General features: G+C 38.0%; 1 protein-coding gene across 4 annotated transcripts; it reads left to right on the top strand.

Moving 5' to 3' along the window:
* Window positions 1–320: 320 nt before the first annotated feature.
* On the top strand, window positions 321–8,155 carry LOC120301199 (olfactory receptor 2D2-like). 4 transcript variants are annotated; one of them, XM_039328087.1, is made up of 3 exons: window positions 3,293–3,336; window positions 4,611–4,726; window positions 6,121–8,155. In XM_039328087.1, exon 3 carries the CDS (start codon window positions 6,152–6,154, stop codon window positions 7,097–7,099), a length of 948 nt encoding a protein of 315 aa, XP_039184021.1. In that variant the 5' UTR covers window positions 3,293–3,336; window positions 4,611–4,726; window positions 6,121–6,151; the 3' UTR covers window positions 7,100–8,155. The 4 variants fall into 4 exon arrangements, with proteins under 4 accessions (XP_039184022.1, XP_039184025.1, XP_039184026.1 ...); XM_039328088.1 differs by lacking the exons at window positions 3,293–3,336; window positions 4,611–4,726 and adding an exon at window positions 321–378; XM_039328091.1 differs by lacking the exons at window positions 3,293–3,336; window positions 4,611–4,726 and adding an exon at window positions 618–668.
* Window positions 8,156–16,079: the final 7,924 nt, after the last annotated feature.

Consider the following 16,079-nt stretch of genomic DNA (forward strand, 5'->3'; position numbering starts at 1 on the left):
CTTGAATTAATTCTAAACTTGCTTTTGGAATTTCTATTTAACATGGGAATCATTGTTAGGAGCCTCCAGTCCATTAGCAAGGTTTCTGGCCCCATTTGTGGCAAGTGCAAGATGGAATTGATTACTTTTCACAGTACTTATGTGGTGGGAATGCCACTAGAAACTGACTACAATATTTATATGTGTAGATAAGAATATTTTAAAATATTTGCATTAGACCTTCAAAGCCCACATACCATTTCAACCAACCCCTATAGAGTTCAAAATAGCTTGTCATCATTATTAGCTATGGATATGAGTCAAAGGCAGGACAAAGTTCGTGCTTCTTTGTTCCTATAGTCCCCAGGAGATGCTTTGGTCCTTCATCTTGTGACAAAGGTATGTCTGCACTTTGGGACTTCTCAACTAGCACTTTCATCTTATAATGGGCTGTGTCTGACGCCATGGGACTTCATGCTAAATGATCACTCCATTTTTGTCTCATACTTGAAAGATCAATTACTTTTGGCAGTGAAATCATTCCATCTCTGGATCTCATGAAGCCTGTATCCTTGGAAAACCAAAATAATGCAAGTAAATTCATAGTTGGGCTCAGTATGTTTTGTGTATTAATTTTCTTTAGGTATTGTTTGACCATTGGATTATCTGAGTAATAGTTCAGATGATAGGTATTATTTAATGGATTCTTGAGTATCATGAAATGATGGATTCCTTTCATTGTCATAGGATTGTATGTCTTGATATGAATTGTGTGAACCTTGATGTACTTTTTCTACAAATTTTTTCAAATAAACCGCATGGAATCCCTAAGACTTTTATTCGGAAATATCTCCAGTTATCAATGACCCTATAGATTTAAAAAAATTAAATCTTATAAATTTGTAGCATAATTTTTCCTCAGAAAAGCTTTTCTTTGCATAGCACAGTGTTGATTTAAATATGTTTTACCAAGAATAAAGCAATTTGATTTTACTAATCATAAAGCAAAGATGCAGAACTTAAGATTTCTGATAGATCCCAAAGTCTTTTCAAAAAATCTCATCAGTCTGTATATTTTAAGTGCCAGCAGGAGGAAAATATTTTATATGTAGGAGTAATCATATTAAACTGGATGTAATTACCTTAAGTCAAATTCATTTTTATCCTGGTTTGCCATTAAAAGTTCCTCTGTGGTTTTTCTGAAAAACAGTTCATTATTGCTGTAAAATATATAGATTCTCTGTCAAATTCTATTTCATTTATTTCTCCCGATGAATTTTAAGAAAGTGGTTTTTATATTTGGGAAATGGAAAATAGAGCAGATAGTAATTTTTACACATCAGGCATTTTCTGATTCATTCAGTGGCGTATTTGATCCCATCAGTATCAAAGTCAATTCCATATGTGATTTTCTAATAGCAGCAGACTTACAATTTACTACTGAGATAGGAGTGGATGTGAATATGACAAGGCATCTATACAGGGGGATTACAACTATTCTGTCTATGATCATAGCTTGTTTTAAGAGCCAAAGAAAAGCATATAACTCCTTGAGAATTCTCAACTTTCATTTTGAAATCATCCCAAGATTCTAAGTTTTATATCTGGGGGCATTGGGAAATGGCTGCATGGGCACAGGATTAGCTTCAGAAAACAAAAAGATGACAGTGTAGACATTACCAAAATCAGATGATCAGATCTTTCAAGCATTGATCAAATTTCTGACCTCCCGTATCAAACATGGTTTGCATCCAATGCCAATAACATTCTTCCTCTAGCAACTAGTTGCTCAGATAAATATAAGAGATTTGCAAAAGGGCAGATTTTGCAGGGCAACCAATAAAAATCATATCAATGTGATTTGTGCTGTTTAGTGACGCTATAAAAGATTTCCTGGTTTTTTTTTTCCATCTCTGTTTCTTGACAAAAGTCATCTATGTCTAAGCTTAGCATTTGTTTGGGAAAAAATTGGTCTAAGTTAGATATTAATTTAAATCCTATGAATGAAATAATCACTGTGACTTGAAAGATAGTAGAGATAAAATTAGGATCAAAATTTGGTAGAGATATGATCAGAGGAAAAAAGAACTAAACCTTATTCCTTATTCCCATAATAGCCCCAATTGAACTATGATCTACAGTATAAGGGAAGAAACATAATGACTCACAAAAACTATATTAATAAATTTCTGCTTCTCTACTAGCAAATGTGGAGAGAAAGTGCAATGAAAAAAGAAAAGAAAAGGAAAAGTAGTTCTAGTCACAAAGCAATGAGTTTATCCCTTTTCCCTATTCAGGACAGAAATCTGGGAATTATGGAACATATGATTATAATGAAATAAACAATTCTAGAAATTAAAAACAAATTAAATCTTTATATCAGACTAAGTGAAGCTGTTCTCTTTTCTGATCACTCAATCTCAAAAAGGGTACAGCAGAAGATGGAAGAAAAGACATACTACTACTACTACTACTACTAATAATAATAATAATAATAATAATAATGGAGTTGGAAGGGACCTCCGAAGTCTTCTAGTCCAACCCCCTGCTCAGGCAGGAAACCCTATATCATTTCAGACAAATGCTTGTCCAGTCTCTTCTTAAAAATTTCCAGTGTTGGAGCATTCACAAAGCAAGCAATTGAGTGAAAATAGTGATATTATTATTATTATTATTATTATTATTATTGTTGTTGTTGTTGTTGTTGTTGTTGTTGTTGTTGATCATCACACAATCAGCCAGATGTTCAGACTGTATTTGGCATTTCTGCCCACCTATTGAGTCCTTACCAAGGACCTGGGATAGGCAGATGTGGATATTTAATGGTATTACAGATATAGTCGCTGGATGGAAGCAGTTCCTAGTAAGGCCACTAATTGCAATTGACTAATGGTGAATTTGTCAATGCCAATGGTGTTCAAATGGTGCTCCAGTTGTTTTGGGATTGCACCCAAGGTGCCTATTACTATTGATACTACTCTTGCTTGCCTTTGCCACAGTCTTTCTATTTATATTTGTAAGTTGTTGTTGTTATTACTATTATTATTATTAGTAGTAGTAGTAGTAGTAGTAGAAGTAGCAGTAGTATTCTTTAAGTGGTAAGATAGGAGATAATTTTGTTCTCAATGTGGAGAAAATAGCTAGAAATCAGTTTTGTCTTCTTCCACAAGGTAGACTTTGAAATTTCCCTATGAGAATTGTGTTCAAGATAAATAAAAGAATAACTGCATTCCCTGCATACTAATATATTACTTTTTCCTAACAGGCTTCCCTCTGCCCTATCAGCATGGCCTGGTTGGCTTGGGATGATTAGACTTGATGTCCTATCTTCTAGAAGATAGGGTTGGTTGCTTTAAGGTAGAGACCATAATCTTTCGGGCTGATCCAATGAAGACAACATTTTTGATTCCCCCAGGCTGAGCAAGAGGAAAAAGGCACTTAGATGGCTTTGGTACATAAAGGAGGACTAGAACCTGAGTCTTGTCTTGAGAACCTGAGTCCTACACCAGCATCTTAACATCATACCACACTAGCTCTCCTTATACCGGCATTGGTGTTAACTTAGAACTAAGGAGAAATTTCTTGACAGTTAGAACAATTCATTAGTTGAATGACTTGCCTTCAAAAGTCATGGGTGCTCCAACATGGAAGTTTTTAAAAAGGACAACTATCTGCCTGAAATAGTATAGGGTGTCCTACTTCAGCAGGGGGTTGGATTGGAAGACCTCCAAGGTTCCTTTCAATTCTGTTACTCTGTTATTTTGTTATATTTTCAGAATTAAGTCTCACTATATTCAAGATGCATATAGAACTACATGCCATGTTACAGAATTCACTATTACATGATGCAGTAGCAAGATGTATATAAAGGGAATTAGGTCCATTAATTGCTCAGTTGGGGGAGGCAGGGGAAAGATTATTGCCTTTGTTCCATGATTGGACTTCACTAAGGCATCCAATGGATCCTTATGGTTTGGACACCTAGGCAGATCTTTAGCCTGTTCTAGAAAAGATTTCATAATTTCCTCTACTCTAGCTGTCATTGCCTCATTTATAGAATTGAGCAGTACAGGTAAATGTCTGGATGTTTTGACTGCATCTTCCATTAGCTCTGGTCAGTATAACCCAGGCAAGCTGGCTGAGGAATTCTGGGAGTTGAAGTCCACAAGTCATAAAAGGGCCAAGTTTGAAGACCATCCCTCACCCCCCCCCTCCCCCGGTATAACCACACCTGGAGGGAGATGGTATTGACTGTTGTCAGGATGCAACAAACGTCCCCATTGTGCATTTTACTTCAAGGTAAAATAGCTCATCCTTCACTATTGCAATTCCCAAAATATTCACTAGGAAAGCTCTCCATTTTCTGCATCCATGCAGAGAGTGCCTGACATATGAGAAGCAATAAGCAGATTATGAAAAGGGGCGATGTGTAAAAGATCTCCTGCAATCAAGAGAGCCTGCATTGTTTATTTTGCTAATGCATGGAGATCAGAACCTTATTTGGATTTAGAAATGGCTCTATTTTACATAGATCTCACCAGATATACCAAGAATGTTTGTTTAGAACTAGAAGGTAATAGATAAATTAACTTCAAGCATCAGTAAGCAATTGCATGACTTTCAATGTTTAGAATGCAGTCTTCTGCAACCTCTTGCCATTGGCCTTATCTGAAACTGACAGATCGGGAGAGTAGCCAATTGTTTGTCCCTCCTTGCTTTACCGGGACATTGATATACAACTGTACCAGTAAGTTTGCCCTTGCAGTTCTGGACTTATATTATAAAGCAAAGGCATTGCTTATTGCAATACACTGAAGCACCTTTAGATGTCTCTCTGCTTATGTGTTTTTGTGCAAAAAAAAGGGGGGGGGATTGTTTGTCTGCAGCTGTTTCCTTAAATAAACTATTTTGTTGCTTGGATTGTGATAGAAATCAATAACAGCAAGCAATTGCCCAGCCAGTGTTTCCAGTTACAAAGTGATCGTGCAAAGTTGGTGCATAGCCAGACTGATAGGGAGAAGCTGGCTTGTAGCTGTTAAGCTGTGGACAGAATTACTTCTAGAAGACAGCAGGCAGAATTACACCGTTGTTATGCCAGATCTTGTATCTTTAGTATAAACAAAATATCACGGTGAGGATAAGCCTGTTTGGCGGGAAAGGTCTGTCTATTTTTCTTTCGGTAAGCCAAGGAGTTGTGACCTATTTCAGAAAGGCACGAAGCAGCTACTATTCTACGCAACTGTGTCCAGAAAGAAAGAAAATTATCTTTAAAGCAGCGCTTCCCAATCTTGGCAGCTTTCAGACATATAAACTGCAGTTCCCAGAATTAGTAGCAAAGCTGGCTAGGGAATTCTGAGAGCTGAAGTCAACCCATCTTAAAGTTACCATGTTTGAGAAACCCTGCTTTAAATGTTAAATTGTTGAGAAAGGTATTAGCTTTACACTTTTTTTTTCCCTCTTAAGGATCAACATAGGTGCATGTCTAAACATACATTTGTGCTTATCACAGCCAAGCTGCTATCTAAGTATTCTGGGAACAGAAGAACAGCCAAGTCAGTGAGACCATTTTAATGGGACATGTCCACTTCCAAAGCAGGACCATTTTGAAGTAGACTAATGTCTAAAGCAGGTCCAGCCTTCTCTTGCTGTAGTGAGTCTTACGCCTTGCATTATTACTTTATAGATAACAAGGTTTCTGTAGGGTAATAAAATCAATGATGCAAGTAAGGGAAGGAGGGATAGAAAAATAAACTAAGGTCTACACAGGCTAATAACCTAACTAAATTAACTAAAAACTAATAAGCACAGACACCTCTTTAAAGTGCTTGAGAGGAAGCAGTGGAATTACCAAGAACAAAGAGGTCAGGAAGGGGGCATAAAAGGAGCAAAATAAATCTCTGGGTGAGTGACTTGTGTCCTACACCGGAGACTGGAAACCAAACAATGACATATTTTACATTAACTTCAAGAGATTCAATGTGAGAGGTAACTATTTGTCAGAAGGTGCTTGACATTCTGGAGTCACCCCTAGGCAAAACACTGTGCAAATAGGTGACCGAACCAATGCACCTTTGTGCAAAATGAGTGAATTGTGAGAGCAGTGATATGACTTCCCTCTGATTCTTCTTCTTCCTGTTTCAGTTCTGCAGAGGCTGCCTGGCTGGCACATGTGATGGAGCAGTGCAACCAGAGCTCTGTGGCTGAGTTCATCCTCCTGGGACTGGCAGAGGGGGCCATGACTGAAACCATGCTTTTTGTTCTCTTCTTGGCCACATACTTAGTTACCTTAGTAGGCAATTGCACAATGGTGATGTTAATTGGGGTTGAACATCGCCTACACACCCCGATGTATTTCTTCCTCCTCCATTTGTCTCTGCTGGACCTTTGCTATTCCTCAGTTACCATCCCACAAATGTTGGCGCATCTCCTCTCTAGGCATAAAGCCATATCCTTTGGCCGATGTGCCTTCCAGATGTACATCTTCCTGGTGTTTGGTATGGCAGAATGCGTGCTGTTGGGTCTCATGGCCTATGACCGCTACGTGGCAATTTGCCACCCGTTACACTATACCACCATCATGAACTGGCACTTCTGTAGCTGGACTGCAGGAGCTGCCTGGCTGAGTGGCTTCCTCAATTCTCTCATTGTCAATGCTTTTGCTCTGCGCCTGCCATACTGTACCCAAAATCGCATCAATCAGTTCTTCTGTGAGGTACCGGCTGTGATCAAGCTGGCATCTGCTGACACGTCAGAGGCGGAGGTAGTTGTGTTTGTCTTTGGCTCCATTCTGCTGCTTCTGCCTTTTGTCCTCATCGCTGCCTCCTATGGCCGCATTGGGATTGCCATCTTGCGCATTCACTCAGCTGAGGGCCGACGCCGAGCTGCCTCGACCTGTGGTTCGCATCTCCTGGTGGTGAGCCTTTTCTATGGCACAGCACTCTTTGCCTACATGAGACCCAGCTCTGTCAGTTCTGCCACAGGCCAGGATAAGGCTGTGTCTGTGTTCTACACAGTGGTCACCCCCATGATGAATCCCCTCATCTACAGCCTTAGAAACAAGGAGGTGAAGGGTGCTCTGAGAAAATTATTAAGCAAGAAAACAACCTCTCCGAAGACGTGATTCTGGTGCTGTCTTCAGCTCTGTTCAGAAACGGATGCTGAGAATAAGCATCATATCTGTAGTGAGCCAAGAAAACAGAACATTTGATGGGTAAAGGAAAGGATTTTTGAAAGTTCTTATAAAGATTCCTCTTTAGCCTTTTATACATATTTAGAAATCCAGATCAAGCATTATCGGATCTCTACAGAGGCTTACTAGTCAGTTTATTAGTACTGTATTTACTGGAAAGAAAGACTAGATTTTCTTCCTTCCCAGAAAAGTTATCTACAAAATGAGAGAATCCCCTTAGATCTGCTGAGAAAAGGGCACCAGCAGAAGCAGATGAATTTTCCGTATCTAAATTTCCCTTTTCAAGGGGGGGTTCAAGACGGGTTTCCACTTGGCTAAATATAATATTTTCTTCTTATTCAATTCTTCCCTGTGGCCTTTGTGAAACTATTAGTCCTGTTTCAATAATACCTGCGTATAATACAAGCCTGCACATTCAGTGCGTTAAGGAGCTTTTACCCAATTTATATTATGCTTTCTGTAACTGAGGAGAGTGAGAATGTCCTTTGAGTAAGTTACAATTAGCTGAAGATCTATGTCCTAGAGAAAACCAAAGAACTAAACCATTAGAGTTCTTACCTACACATATCAGCTTATGTGCTGATTTCTCCGAACCAGATTAGATTTAGGATCAGCTTTTGCTTGAGTAAGAGAACCAATAAGAGGTTAGAGAAGGAGATGAGTGCTTCTTTAGCAGGATTCTTGAAGCTTGGGCCCTATTAAAGACCTGATCTCAGAGGAAAGAGGAGGGAGAAAATCATTGGTAACATCCATTCAGGCTAGTCTGTGCAAGTCTTCTTTTCCTCAACCAAATGTAGAGACATATATTCTACCTCAGCTTTAACTTACCATTGAGTCTCCTATAGGTGAAATAGTAAAGAATAACATATTGTGTGATATTGTAATACCGTTTTTAATACATGTTTTCTGTTATTGATTCACAACTCAGAAAAAAACATGCAAAAATGTTTTAATTCCTTCTTTTTAGAACCTGTAAGGTATAGTAAACTGGCTCATGGGATGGCCCATATGGAAATAAAAACATATTTAAAGTATGTGGTTTGTTTCAAAAGTCCCCTTTTTTGCTTGTGAACCTAAAGCGTTTTTTGGATGAAGTTTTGGCAATGTAGTTTTACCATAGTCGTCCATGTATCTTTAAATAGCAGTTTACAACTTATGAATTCACAAGGTGATGTTTCCCTTCCTTTTTAACTGTTTGTAAGGAAAAACTTTCAGCTTTAATTTCTACATAATAGATTTGTTTCTTGATTAATTTCTGTATGTCAACATGAAGATCAAGAAAGAATAATTACATGCCCAGCAGGGAAAACTGTGAATTGTGTTCTTTGGCACAGCAAAATGTTTGATAACACAGTGAGTTGACCATAAGCCTTTCCAGATCAGAACAGCTCTGCAGTTCACCCAGAGTAATTTGTTACTTTATTTATCTATTTATTAAACAGGTTCCCATTCTCCTGCAAACAAAAAGATTTTTGCCAGCTTATATAGATTATAGTAAAACAATTTGGAACAACTCGCCTCCAGAAGTTGTGAATGCTCCAACATGGGAAGATTTTAAGAAGAAATTGGATAACCATTTGTCTGCCTGAGCAGGGGGGTTGGACTAGAAGACCTCCAAGGTCTCTTCCAACTCTGTTATTCTGTTCTGTTCTATCCACAACAAAGTTCAAAATTAATAAAAAATATCATAACTTGCCATTAAACCATACCAACTTAAAGAATAATAAAGGTAATTACCAAAAAGTACAGATGGCATAATCAGGCATAATTCAGAGAAGTTTCTTTGAAAAATTGTCTTTAGAAGTTTTTGAAAGGTCAATAAAAAGGGATAGTTTGAGAAGCTTTTTTATTGCATTGACACCAACACCCACACAAATTAAAGAAGAGGGAGTCAACCTATTCTCCAAAGCACATGAAGGCAGGACAAGAAGCAATGGATGGAAATTAATCAAGGAGAGAAGGAACTTGGAACTAAGGAGTAATTTCTGAACGGTTAGAACAATTAATCGGTGGAATAACTTGCCTCCAGAAGTTGTGAATGCTCCAACACTGGAAGTTCTTTTAAGGGACAACCATTTGTCTGAAATAGTATAGGGCAGTGATGGCGAATCTTTTAGAGACCGAGTGCCCAAAAACTGGCCTCGCCCCCGCTCCATCCTCTGCCCCACGCCTACCCTGCCTGCCCTCAGGGCCACTCACCGCCTCCAGGGCCCAACGCACATTGCCCAGGCAGCCCAGCAGCACCATGGTGGCCACGCCCTCTGCCCATGCCCTGCAGCATCAACTGTATGGATGGGGCATGAGGGCAGAGTCTTGTCTACGCTGCCTGGCTGCCATGTCCTTGGCTGCGCTGCTCCGCATGGGCCAGTCTGGGGGCCATTCTCCTACAGGGGAGGGGGTCACAGGGGGAGGCAAGGCTGGGGCAACAGCATGTGTGCCCACAGAGAGGGCTCCAAGTGCCACCTCTGACACCCGTGCCATAGGTTCGCCACCACTGGTATAAGATTTCCTGCTTGAGCAGGGGGTTGGACTAGAAGACCTCCAAAATTCCTTCCAACTCTGTTATTCTGTTTCCTTCATGCTTCAGTCCTGTGAACCTCTTGGAAGTGTGGAATTTGTATTATTTTCTCTGTCATTGATCAAATTGGTCAGACTGGGTGAAATGGGTGGTCCTGTGCCAAGCCCTGAAGGGCTGCATAGGTCAAAACCAGAATTTTAAATATACATGGAAACCAATGAGCAGCCAGTGTAGGGTCTGCAAAGCCACAGTGACATGCTCCCAATGCTGAGAGCCAGAACATTTGAAAAAAGAGCTGCCTCAACAAAATGAATTCAAATTTTCTTAATCTTGTGCGTTTTTAGTTCACGCTGAACTGAGTGAAACAAATATCCCTTTTGTGTTTGTGAAATCACATCATAAAGTTTAATATATTAATTATAATTAAATCCTTTCATTCGGATACAGGGGAGAGTTAAATTATACAAGATTAGTTCCTCTTAAATTAAGTGTAAAGAAACATGGAAGTTGATATAGTGCCTCGCTCCTTCTTGTGAACATATAAATTCTGAAAGTTCTCTGTTTGGGGAAATTGAGTTTGAAAACATTGGCGCAGCTAGAGGTATATGAAAATCATTCTCCAGAATATAGTAATTCATCATATCTATATTACTGCCAGTTGCAAGAAGTTTCAGTGTTGCCATACTTTGCATTTAGTAAGTGAAAGTAATCCCTGTAGAGACATGCAAAATTAAGCAAATTTTTTAAGTTTCATCCTTTTTATTGAAGTGCACTGGCAATATCCCTCTTATGGAGGGATAGCTCTGGAGTCAGGCTTATAAACAAAATATGAAAATACAGGTTTGATGGAGCAGAAAACAGGAGGAGGAGAAGCAGGAGCCAGAACCCACCACTATTCCCACAATATACAGGTTTTGTTCTGTTTTGCTAATTCTTTTCCATACATAGAGGCCCATGCTTGTATGCTGCTTATAGTCAGATTGGGGTATCCTTTCTAACTGGAAATTAATGTATGATGTCCCTTTGAAGTGACTGCCTGACAATATTTGGATATATCAATGGATGGATAAGGAGCTAGAATATAGGGATAGATAGGTAGATATGTGAAGTAGATATATATAGATCAGGGATGTCAAATTGCTGGCCCATGGGCTGGATGCATCATGTCGAAACTGTGTCCACCCCATTGCCAGCAACGGGAAAAAAGTCGCAATACGTCGCAACACGTCAGGTGACGTTGTGAGTTTGACACCCCTGATATAGATGATAGATAGATAGATATAGATATAGATATGTAGACAGACAGACAGATAGACAGAAAGGAAAATAGATGATAGATGATAGATATTGCAGTACATTGGGGCACCTTTAGATGTCTCCCCATGTATGTAATTATGATGTCTGTTTCATTCTGAGTTATTCTCTGCAGCTGTTTTAAGTAAACAATATTTTTTCTTAGGGATTTTGATAGAAGTCAATAACCTTCCGGAGAAGCAGACTTTCTTGGCTCAGGGAACCTGTGCAAATGGATCGGAGAATCCAGTGAAGGAGAAAGCGCTCGGGGTTGTAAATCTATGAACAGTCCTTTTAACAGAACACCTTTCTCAATAACCTTTCTCTCTCAACTGCTTTCTCTTTTTCTATCATCGTTTTTTCCAGTCTGATCCTCTTTGCCTATGTTAAAAATCATACAACCATCATGATGAACACCCACCAGGAAAACGGCTGTTGCTTTTGCTTCCCTAGTACTGACATCTTCCCCCAGTTGATGAATTGATAAACATTAATAAGTCAAACAACTGCTGATCTTTTTAATGATAGTCAAGAAAGGAAAGGACTCTTGCTTGAAAACAAATTCAGTGACCACATGTGTACGTGATGATTAGAGGATTACAAAGCCATTATGCTGTTAAAGCTTCTTCCAGTATTGTGTCTTAGTATTCATTCCCATAGGATCTATGCAACAGTACTCTCAGCCATCATAGGAAATGCATGTCCTCTTATGAATGGAAGGATGGGACATGCAGGACAGATGCAATTTTTTTCCTTCATTTCAACACAAAATGACATGCATGGGGAACCATGGTTATTAGCCATGATGGTTGTGTGTCACTTTTCATATACTGTAAAAGATAATATGCTTTTCAATACTACTTGCTGAGAGGTATAAGACAAAAGGTACTAGTGGGTTGATATTCTGGCTTCTTACTTGATCACCATGAGAAAATGAACCAGATGAGTTTTATTGGACCGGTCTAGCAGAACATTTTGTTTTGTTCTGGAGTCGGTTCCATCTGAATGTTTTGGCTAGAAACTCAGAGGTTCATTGCATCTCCACTTTTATTTAATACATATGCTTGTAGAGTTTGGGGGAATTTTTTTTTAGAAAAGGCTCAGTGATGATGATGCCAATTATTTAATTACAGCGTAGTATCCCATGTCGATGAAAAGAAAAAGAAGCTACCTTCCCATCAATTATTTTCACTGGATGCTTCTGCATTTATACTAAGGTTTTTTTCCAGCACATTATTTCATCCTTTATATTTTTATCTATGCAGACCTGCTGTAAAAGGTTCTTGGAATCTTGGGGTTGGTATCAACAATATAATACCCAGACCTCTTTTCCTCTCTATTTCTCTTTCAGCTCATGAGAAAACTGAAAAGGGGACTAGGAAAGTTAATCATCATTTTCTGGATTTAGCAATTGATTTAATATGAGTGACAAATATAATCCATCATGTCATTCTTTTTTTAAAAATTGTGTGGTTCTTTGGTTTATTTGTTGTCACATGACTTACACTTTATCAGTTCTTCTTATGTCAATCAATGACCAGATCCATCATAGGCCTTGCTGCAGCTACTGCAATGTATGTCTGTTGAACTAATTACGAATTCTCCCACTTAGCTGTCATTTTATTTTCTATGATCCTTTGGGATTTTTTTATATGAACATGAAACTATAAACATCTTTAGTGTGTAGCCGTTTCTAAAGTGCCATATAAAGATATGAGTAAAATCATTAGGAAATAAGAATTCAATTCCCTTTTCCAATGACATGCTGCAGTACTCAGAAATTAACAAAATGTGCAAATGGCCAAAATGATTATGATCTGAGAAGAAACAAGACTAAGTAAAAAGTGTATGTGTCTCAGGTTTCCTAATATTGGCCCACTAATAAGGGAACAAGCTCCAGGAAATAGTTTTGTCACCTCTGTGGTAGGCAGGTATGTAGGTCTTTAACTTGAACAGGTGAAGAAGTTTGCTCCAGAGTATCAGTTTCCAGCAGAAAGGATGGTTCTGACCTAAAGGGCCAACAAAAGGCTTCATGATGTTTTCTCATGCAAAATGCTCATTAACATTATTGCTAACATAAACTAAAGCTAGAAAGAAAAAAGAACTGGGGAAAAAAAACAGATTGAACAAACATCTGACGTACATTTTGTCCTTAATGGATGGGGAAGAATATAAATATGCAACCTTCCAAGAGATGAGCATATCCATTCTGATTTATTATTCCTTCTGATATCACTGCAGTTGTTTCCATCAAGAAATGGGACATTTCTGGTGAAAAGATAATAATTTAAGCCAAAGTCACTTTCTTTCGCCCCATGTGCACACGCAAAGAATTCTGAAAAGTGAATCGAATCTATAAGAATTTCCCCAGTTCTCCAATAATAGAAGATGACTGAAGCTTAGCACACTTCTTAGGCACAGTGGGACATCATACCATCCTGTTGCGAGGTTTGAAAAAAATTCAGAATAAAACATACTTCGCTGCATAGTGTCTACATCCATGGCAAACCAAGAATTAATTGCAGGATTTGTATTATGTACAGAAGCAGATTGCTAACATTCCCAAATTGCAAAAATTACTGAAATATTGAATTTTATCACCAATAGAAAAGGGAAAATAACTGGAAATGAGGGGAAAAACTATAAAGGGTTGCTTTGCCTGATCCATCTCTAACTTGCTCTCCTTTTGGTTTTATGAGATTACAAGTTCCCAAATTTCCTCTAGCAATACTTCCGGAGAACACCACATTTCAGAACATCATTCTGGCTATCCCCCCCCCACACACACACACATTGTCTACAATGTTATTCCAGACCTATTGAGGATTCTTTATCCATACTAACCAGAAAAATACAGGAAAAAAGAATTTATTTGCTTCTTGTAAAAAACACTCATACTGTTACCAAACAAGACATTTCTCCAGCTAATAATCATCCATCCATCCATCCATCCATCCATCCATCCTCCCCATTTCAATGGACTTTATTTGATAAAGAAAAAGATAAGAACCAGTTTGCAAATGGAGGAGCGTGAGATCTTAATCTAGACTTGAAATCTTTACTCATACTGACACCAGAATAGTTTGCCAACCTCAGTCAAACTCCACATCCCCAGCCATGATTTTTTACATTCTTAGGGCAATGTTTTCATACTGCAAAACATCTACCAATTTCAAACCACAACAAGAATCCAGAGAATTGGGACCAGGGCACGGTTAGAATGGCAGCTCTTTTTATTATACAGCAAGAATCAAATTCTGCTAAGCATCATGAGTGAAGAAAGGTTTTTACACTTGTAAAAAAATGAAACAGGGAGAAGAAATGAAAAAAAAGTTTAATCCTCAAGCACACTCATCATAACTTGAACATTTTAATTTAAGTGGCAAATTCAGTTTAGGTTAATAGAGTCCTCCAATTATTTCAGAGATCCAGCTAAACATGTGGGAAACTGAATATAAGGAGGAGGGGGAGGGATTTTGCAGATCAAGCACAGTTTTTTTCCCCAAAATTTATTACAGAACTTTTACACTGTGCCTTGAAAAGAGACAGACATGACTTTTTGAAGCAGAATTCACAGTGACGTCTTCTTTTTCATATCAGTGTCATCTGGCATGATAAATTCCCCAACATTTCTACAAGCTCAGTCTAGTTAAACCTATACATACTTATTTGAAAGTAAAACCCATTTAAAGCAATAATTCATATTATATCTGTATGCCAGTTTGCTACACATGTCTCATAAATCTGGGAACATAGAATATTTCCTCTAAGCTACATTTGGACTGATATCTGGATTTTAGAACTTCATACAATAGTCTGATTATACAAGTTGCCTTGTAGGAATTGTTATTGCATTTCAGTAGAACAAAAATAGGATTTTAAGTGTAATATGTAAAACTCTTTTATTGTATCTTGCAGATCAATGGTTTCTTTGACATTCTGTATATCATTTGTTGATCCAGGCTGTGGAACTGCAAAAGGGTGTGGCATCAGAGGCACATAGCAGTAAGAATAAAATACAATAAAGAGTTTTCTTACCCCATCTAATGCAAAGATGGGAAAATGGTACCCATAGGGGAGATTTGAACTATGAGCTTTTTTTTTTTTTTTTTTTTTTTTTACTGAATTCTGAAATCCATTAGAGGCTCTTTTCTGAAGCTAGCACTCATGATGTTACCTAGTTTGGGTAAGGAAATATTTGCAAGAAAACAACCAAGATCAGAGAGCACTAAGGGCTCATCATTTCAACCTTGAGTTACAAATATTCTCCTTTGTTATTATGGAGAAGCAACCTGGTCAGTTTAAAAAAAAAATCCTGCTCTTCCTCTATAATCAAACTACAGTTTTCTCTGCACTGTATACTAACTGATAATGGAAAGGGCAGTCTTGCAACCTGGCTCAGGAAGAGAAGCTTAAGTCTTAGCCAATTTTATCTTATGGTAAAAAGACCCTGGATATTTTTTAATAAAGTATGATGATTGATGATTTTGTCCTACTGTTCCAAATAATATAGGCTGATTTAACTGTCACTCACAGCAAAAATTACAGAATTCTTTATCTAAGGCCAAGAAAGGCATCAAGAAGATTGAGCTGTTAAATACTTCATAATTGCTTCCTTTGTTTATTTCACCTTTGCCTGCAGCCAAAAGTATAAAACCTAGTTGGTGGGATTTGCTTGTCAGATAATAATTACCTGCTCAAAGGATCTCTTGGCACCTGAAAGTTAAAATATGAAAGTTTTCTTAATTACTTGCTGGAAGGGAACTTTTGCAGGTGCCTCTCTGGGCATTATTAAAAGTGTGTGGTGATTTGGGAAGTGAAACTCCGTTCTGAATTATAAAACTTCACTTCTAATAAGAAAGGTCTACTGAAGTTTCACAGAGCTGAATCCTCTAAAGACATTTTAAAGAAAAAAGGACTGATCAAAACAAGACAAAAGAAGACACAAAAGTTTTCTGAACTCTGTATTTAGCTTCATCAAAATGTACAAATAATCATAGTACTTTTTTCTCTTCTATCCTTTTTGAAATATTTAGCACTTTCACAATATTCTTAACTACTGGTATACAGTACACATCAAATATACCAGCTGTACGTTTT

Source organism: Crotalus tigris, unplaced genomic scaffold (assembly GCF_016545835.1).
Source record: "Crotalus tigris isolate CLP2741 ecotype Arizona unplaced genomic scaffold, ASM1654583v1 scf7180000024370.6872682, whole genome shotgun sequence".
Lineage (NCBI taxonomy): Eukaryota > Metazoa > Chordata > Lepidosauria > Squamata > Viperidae > Crotalus > Crotalus tigris.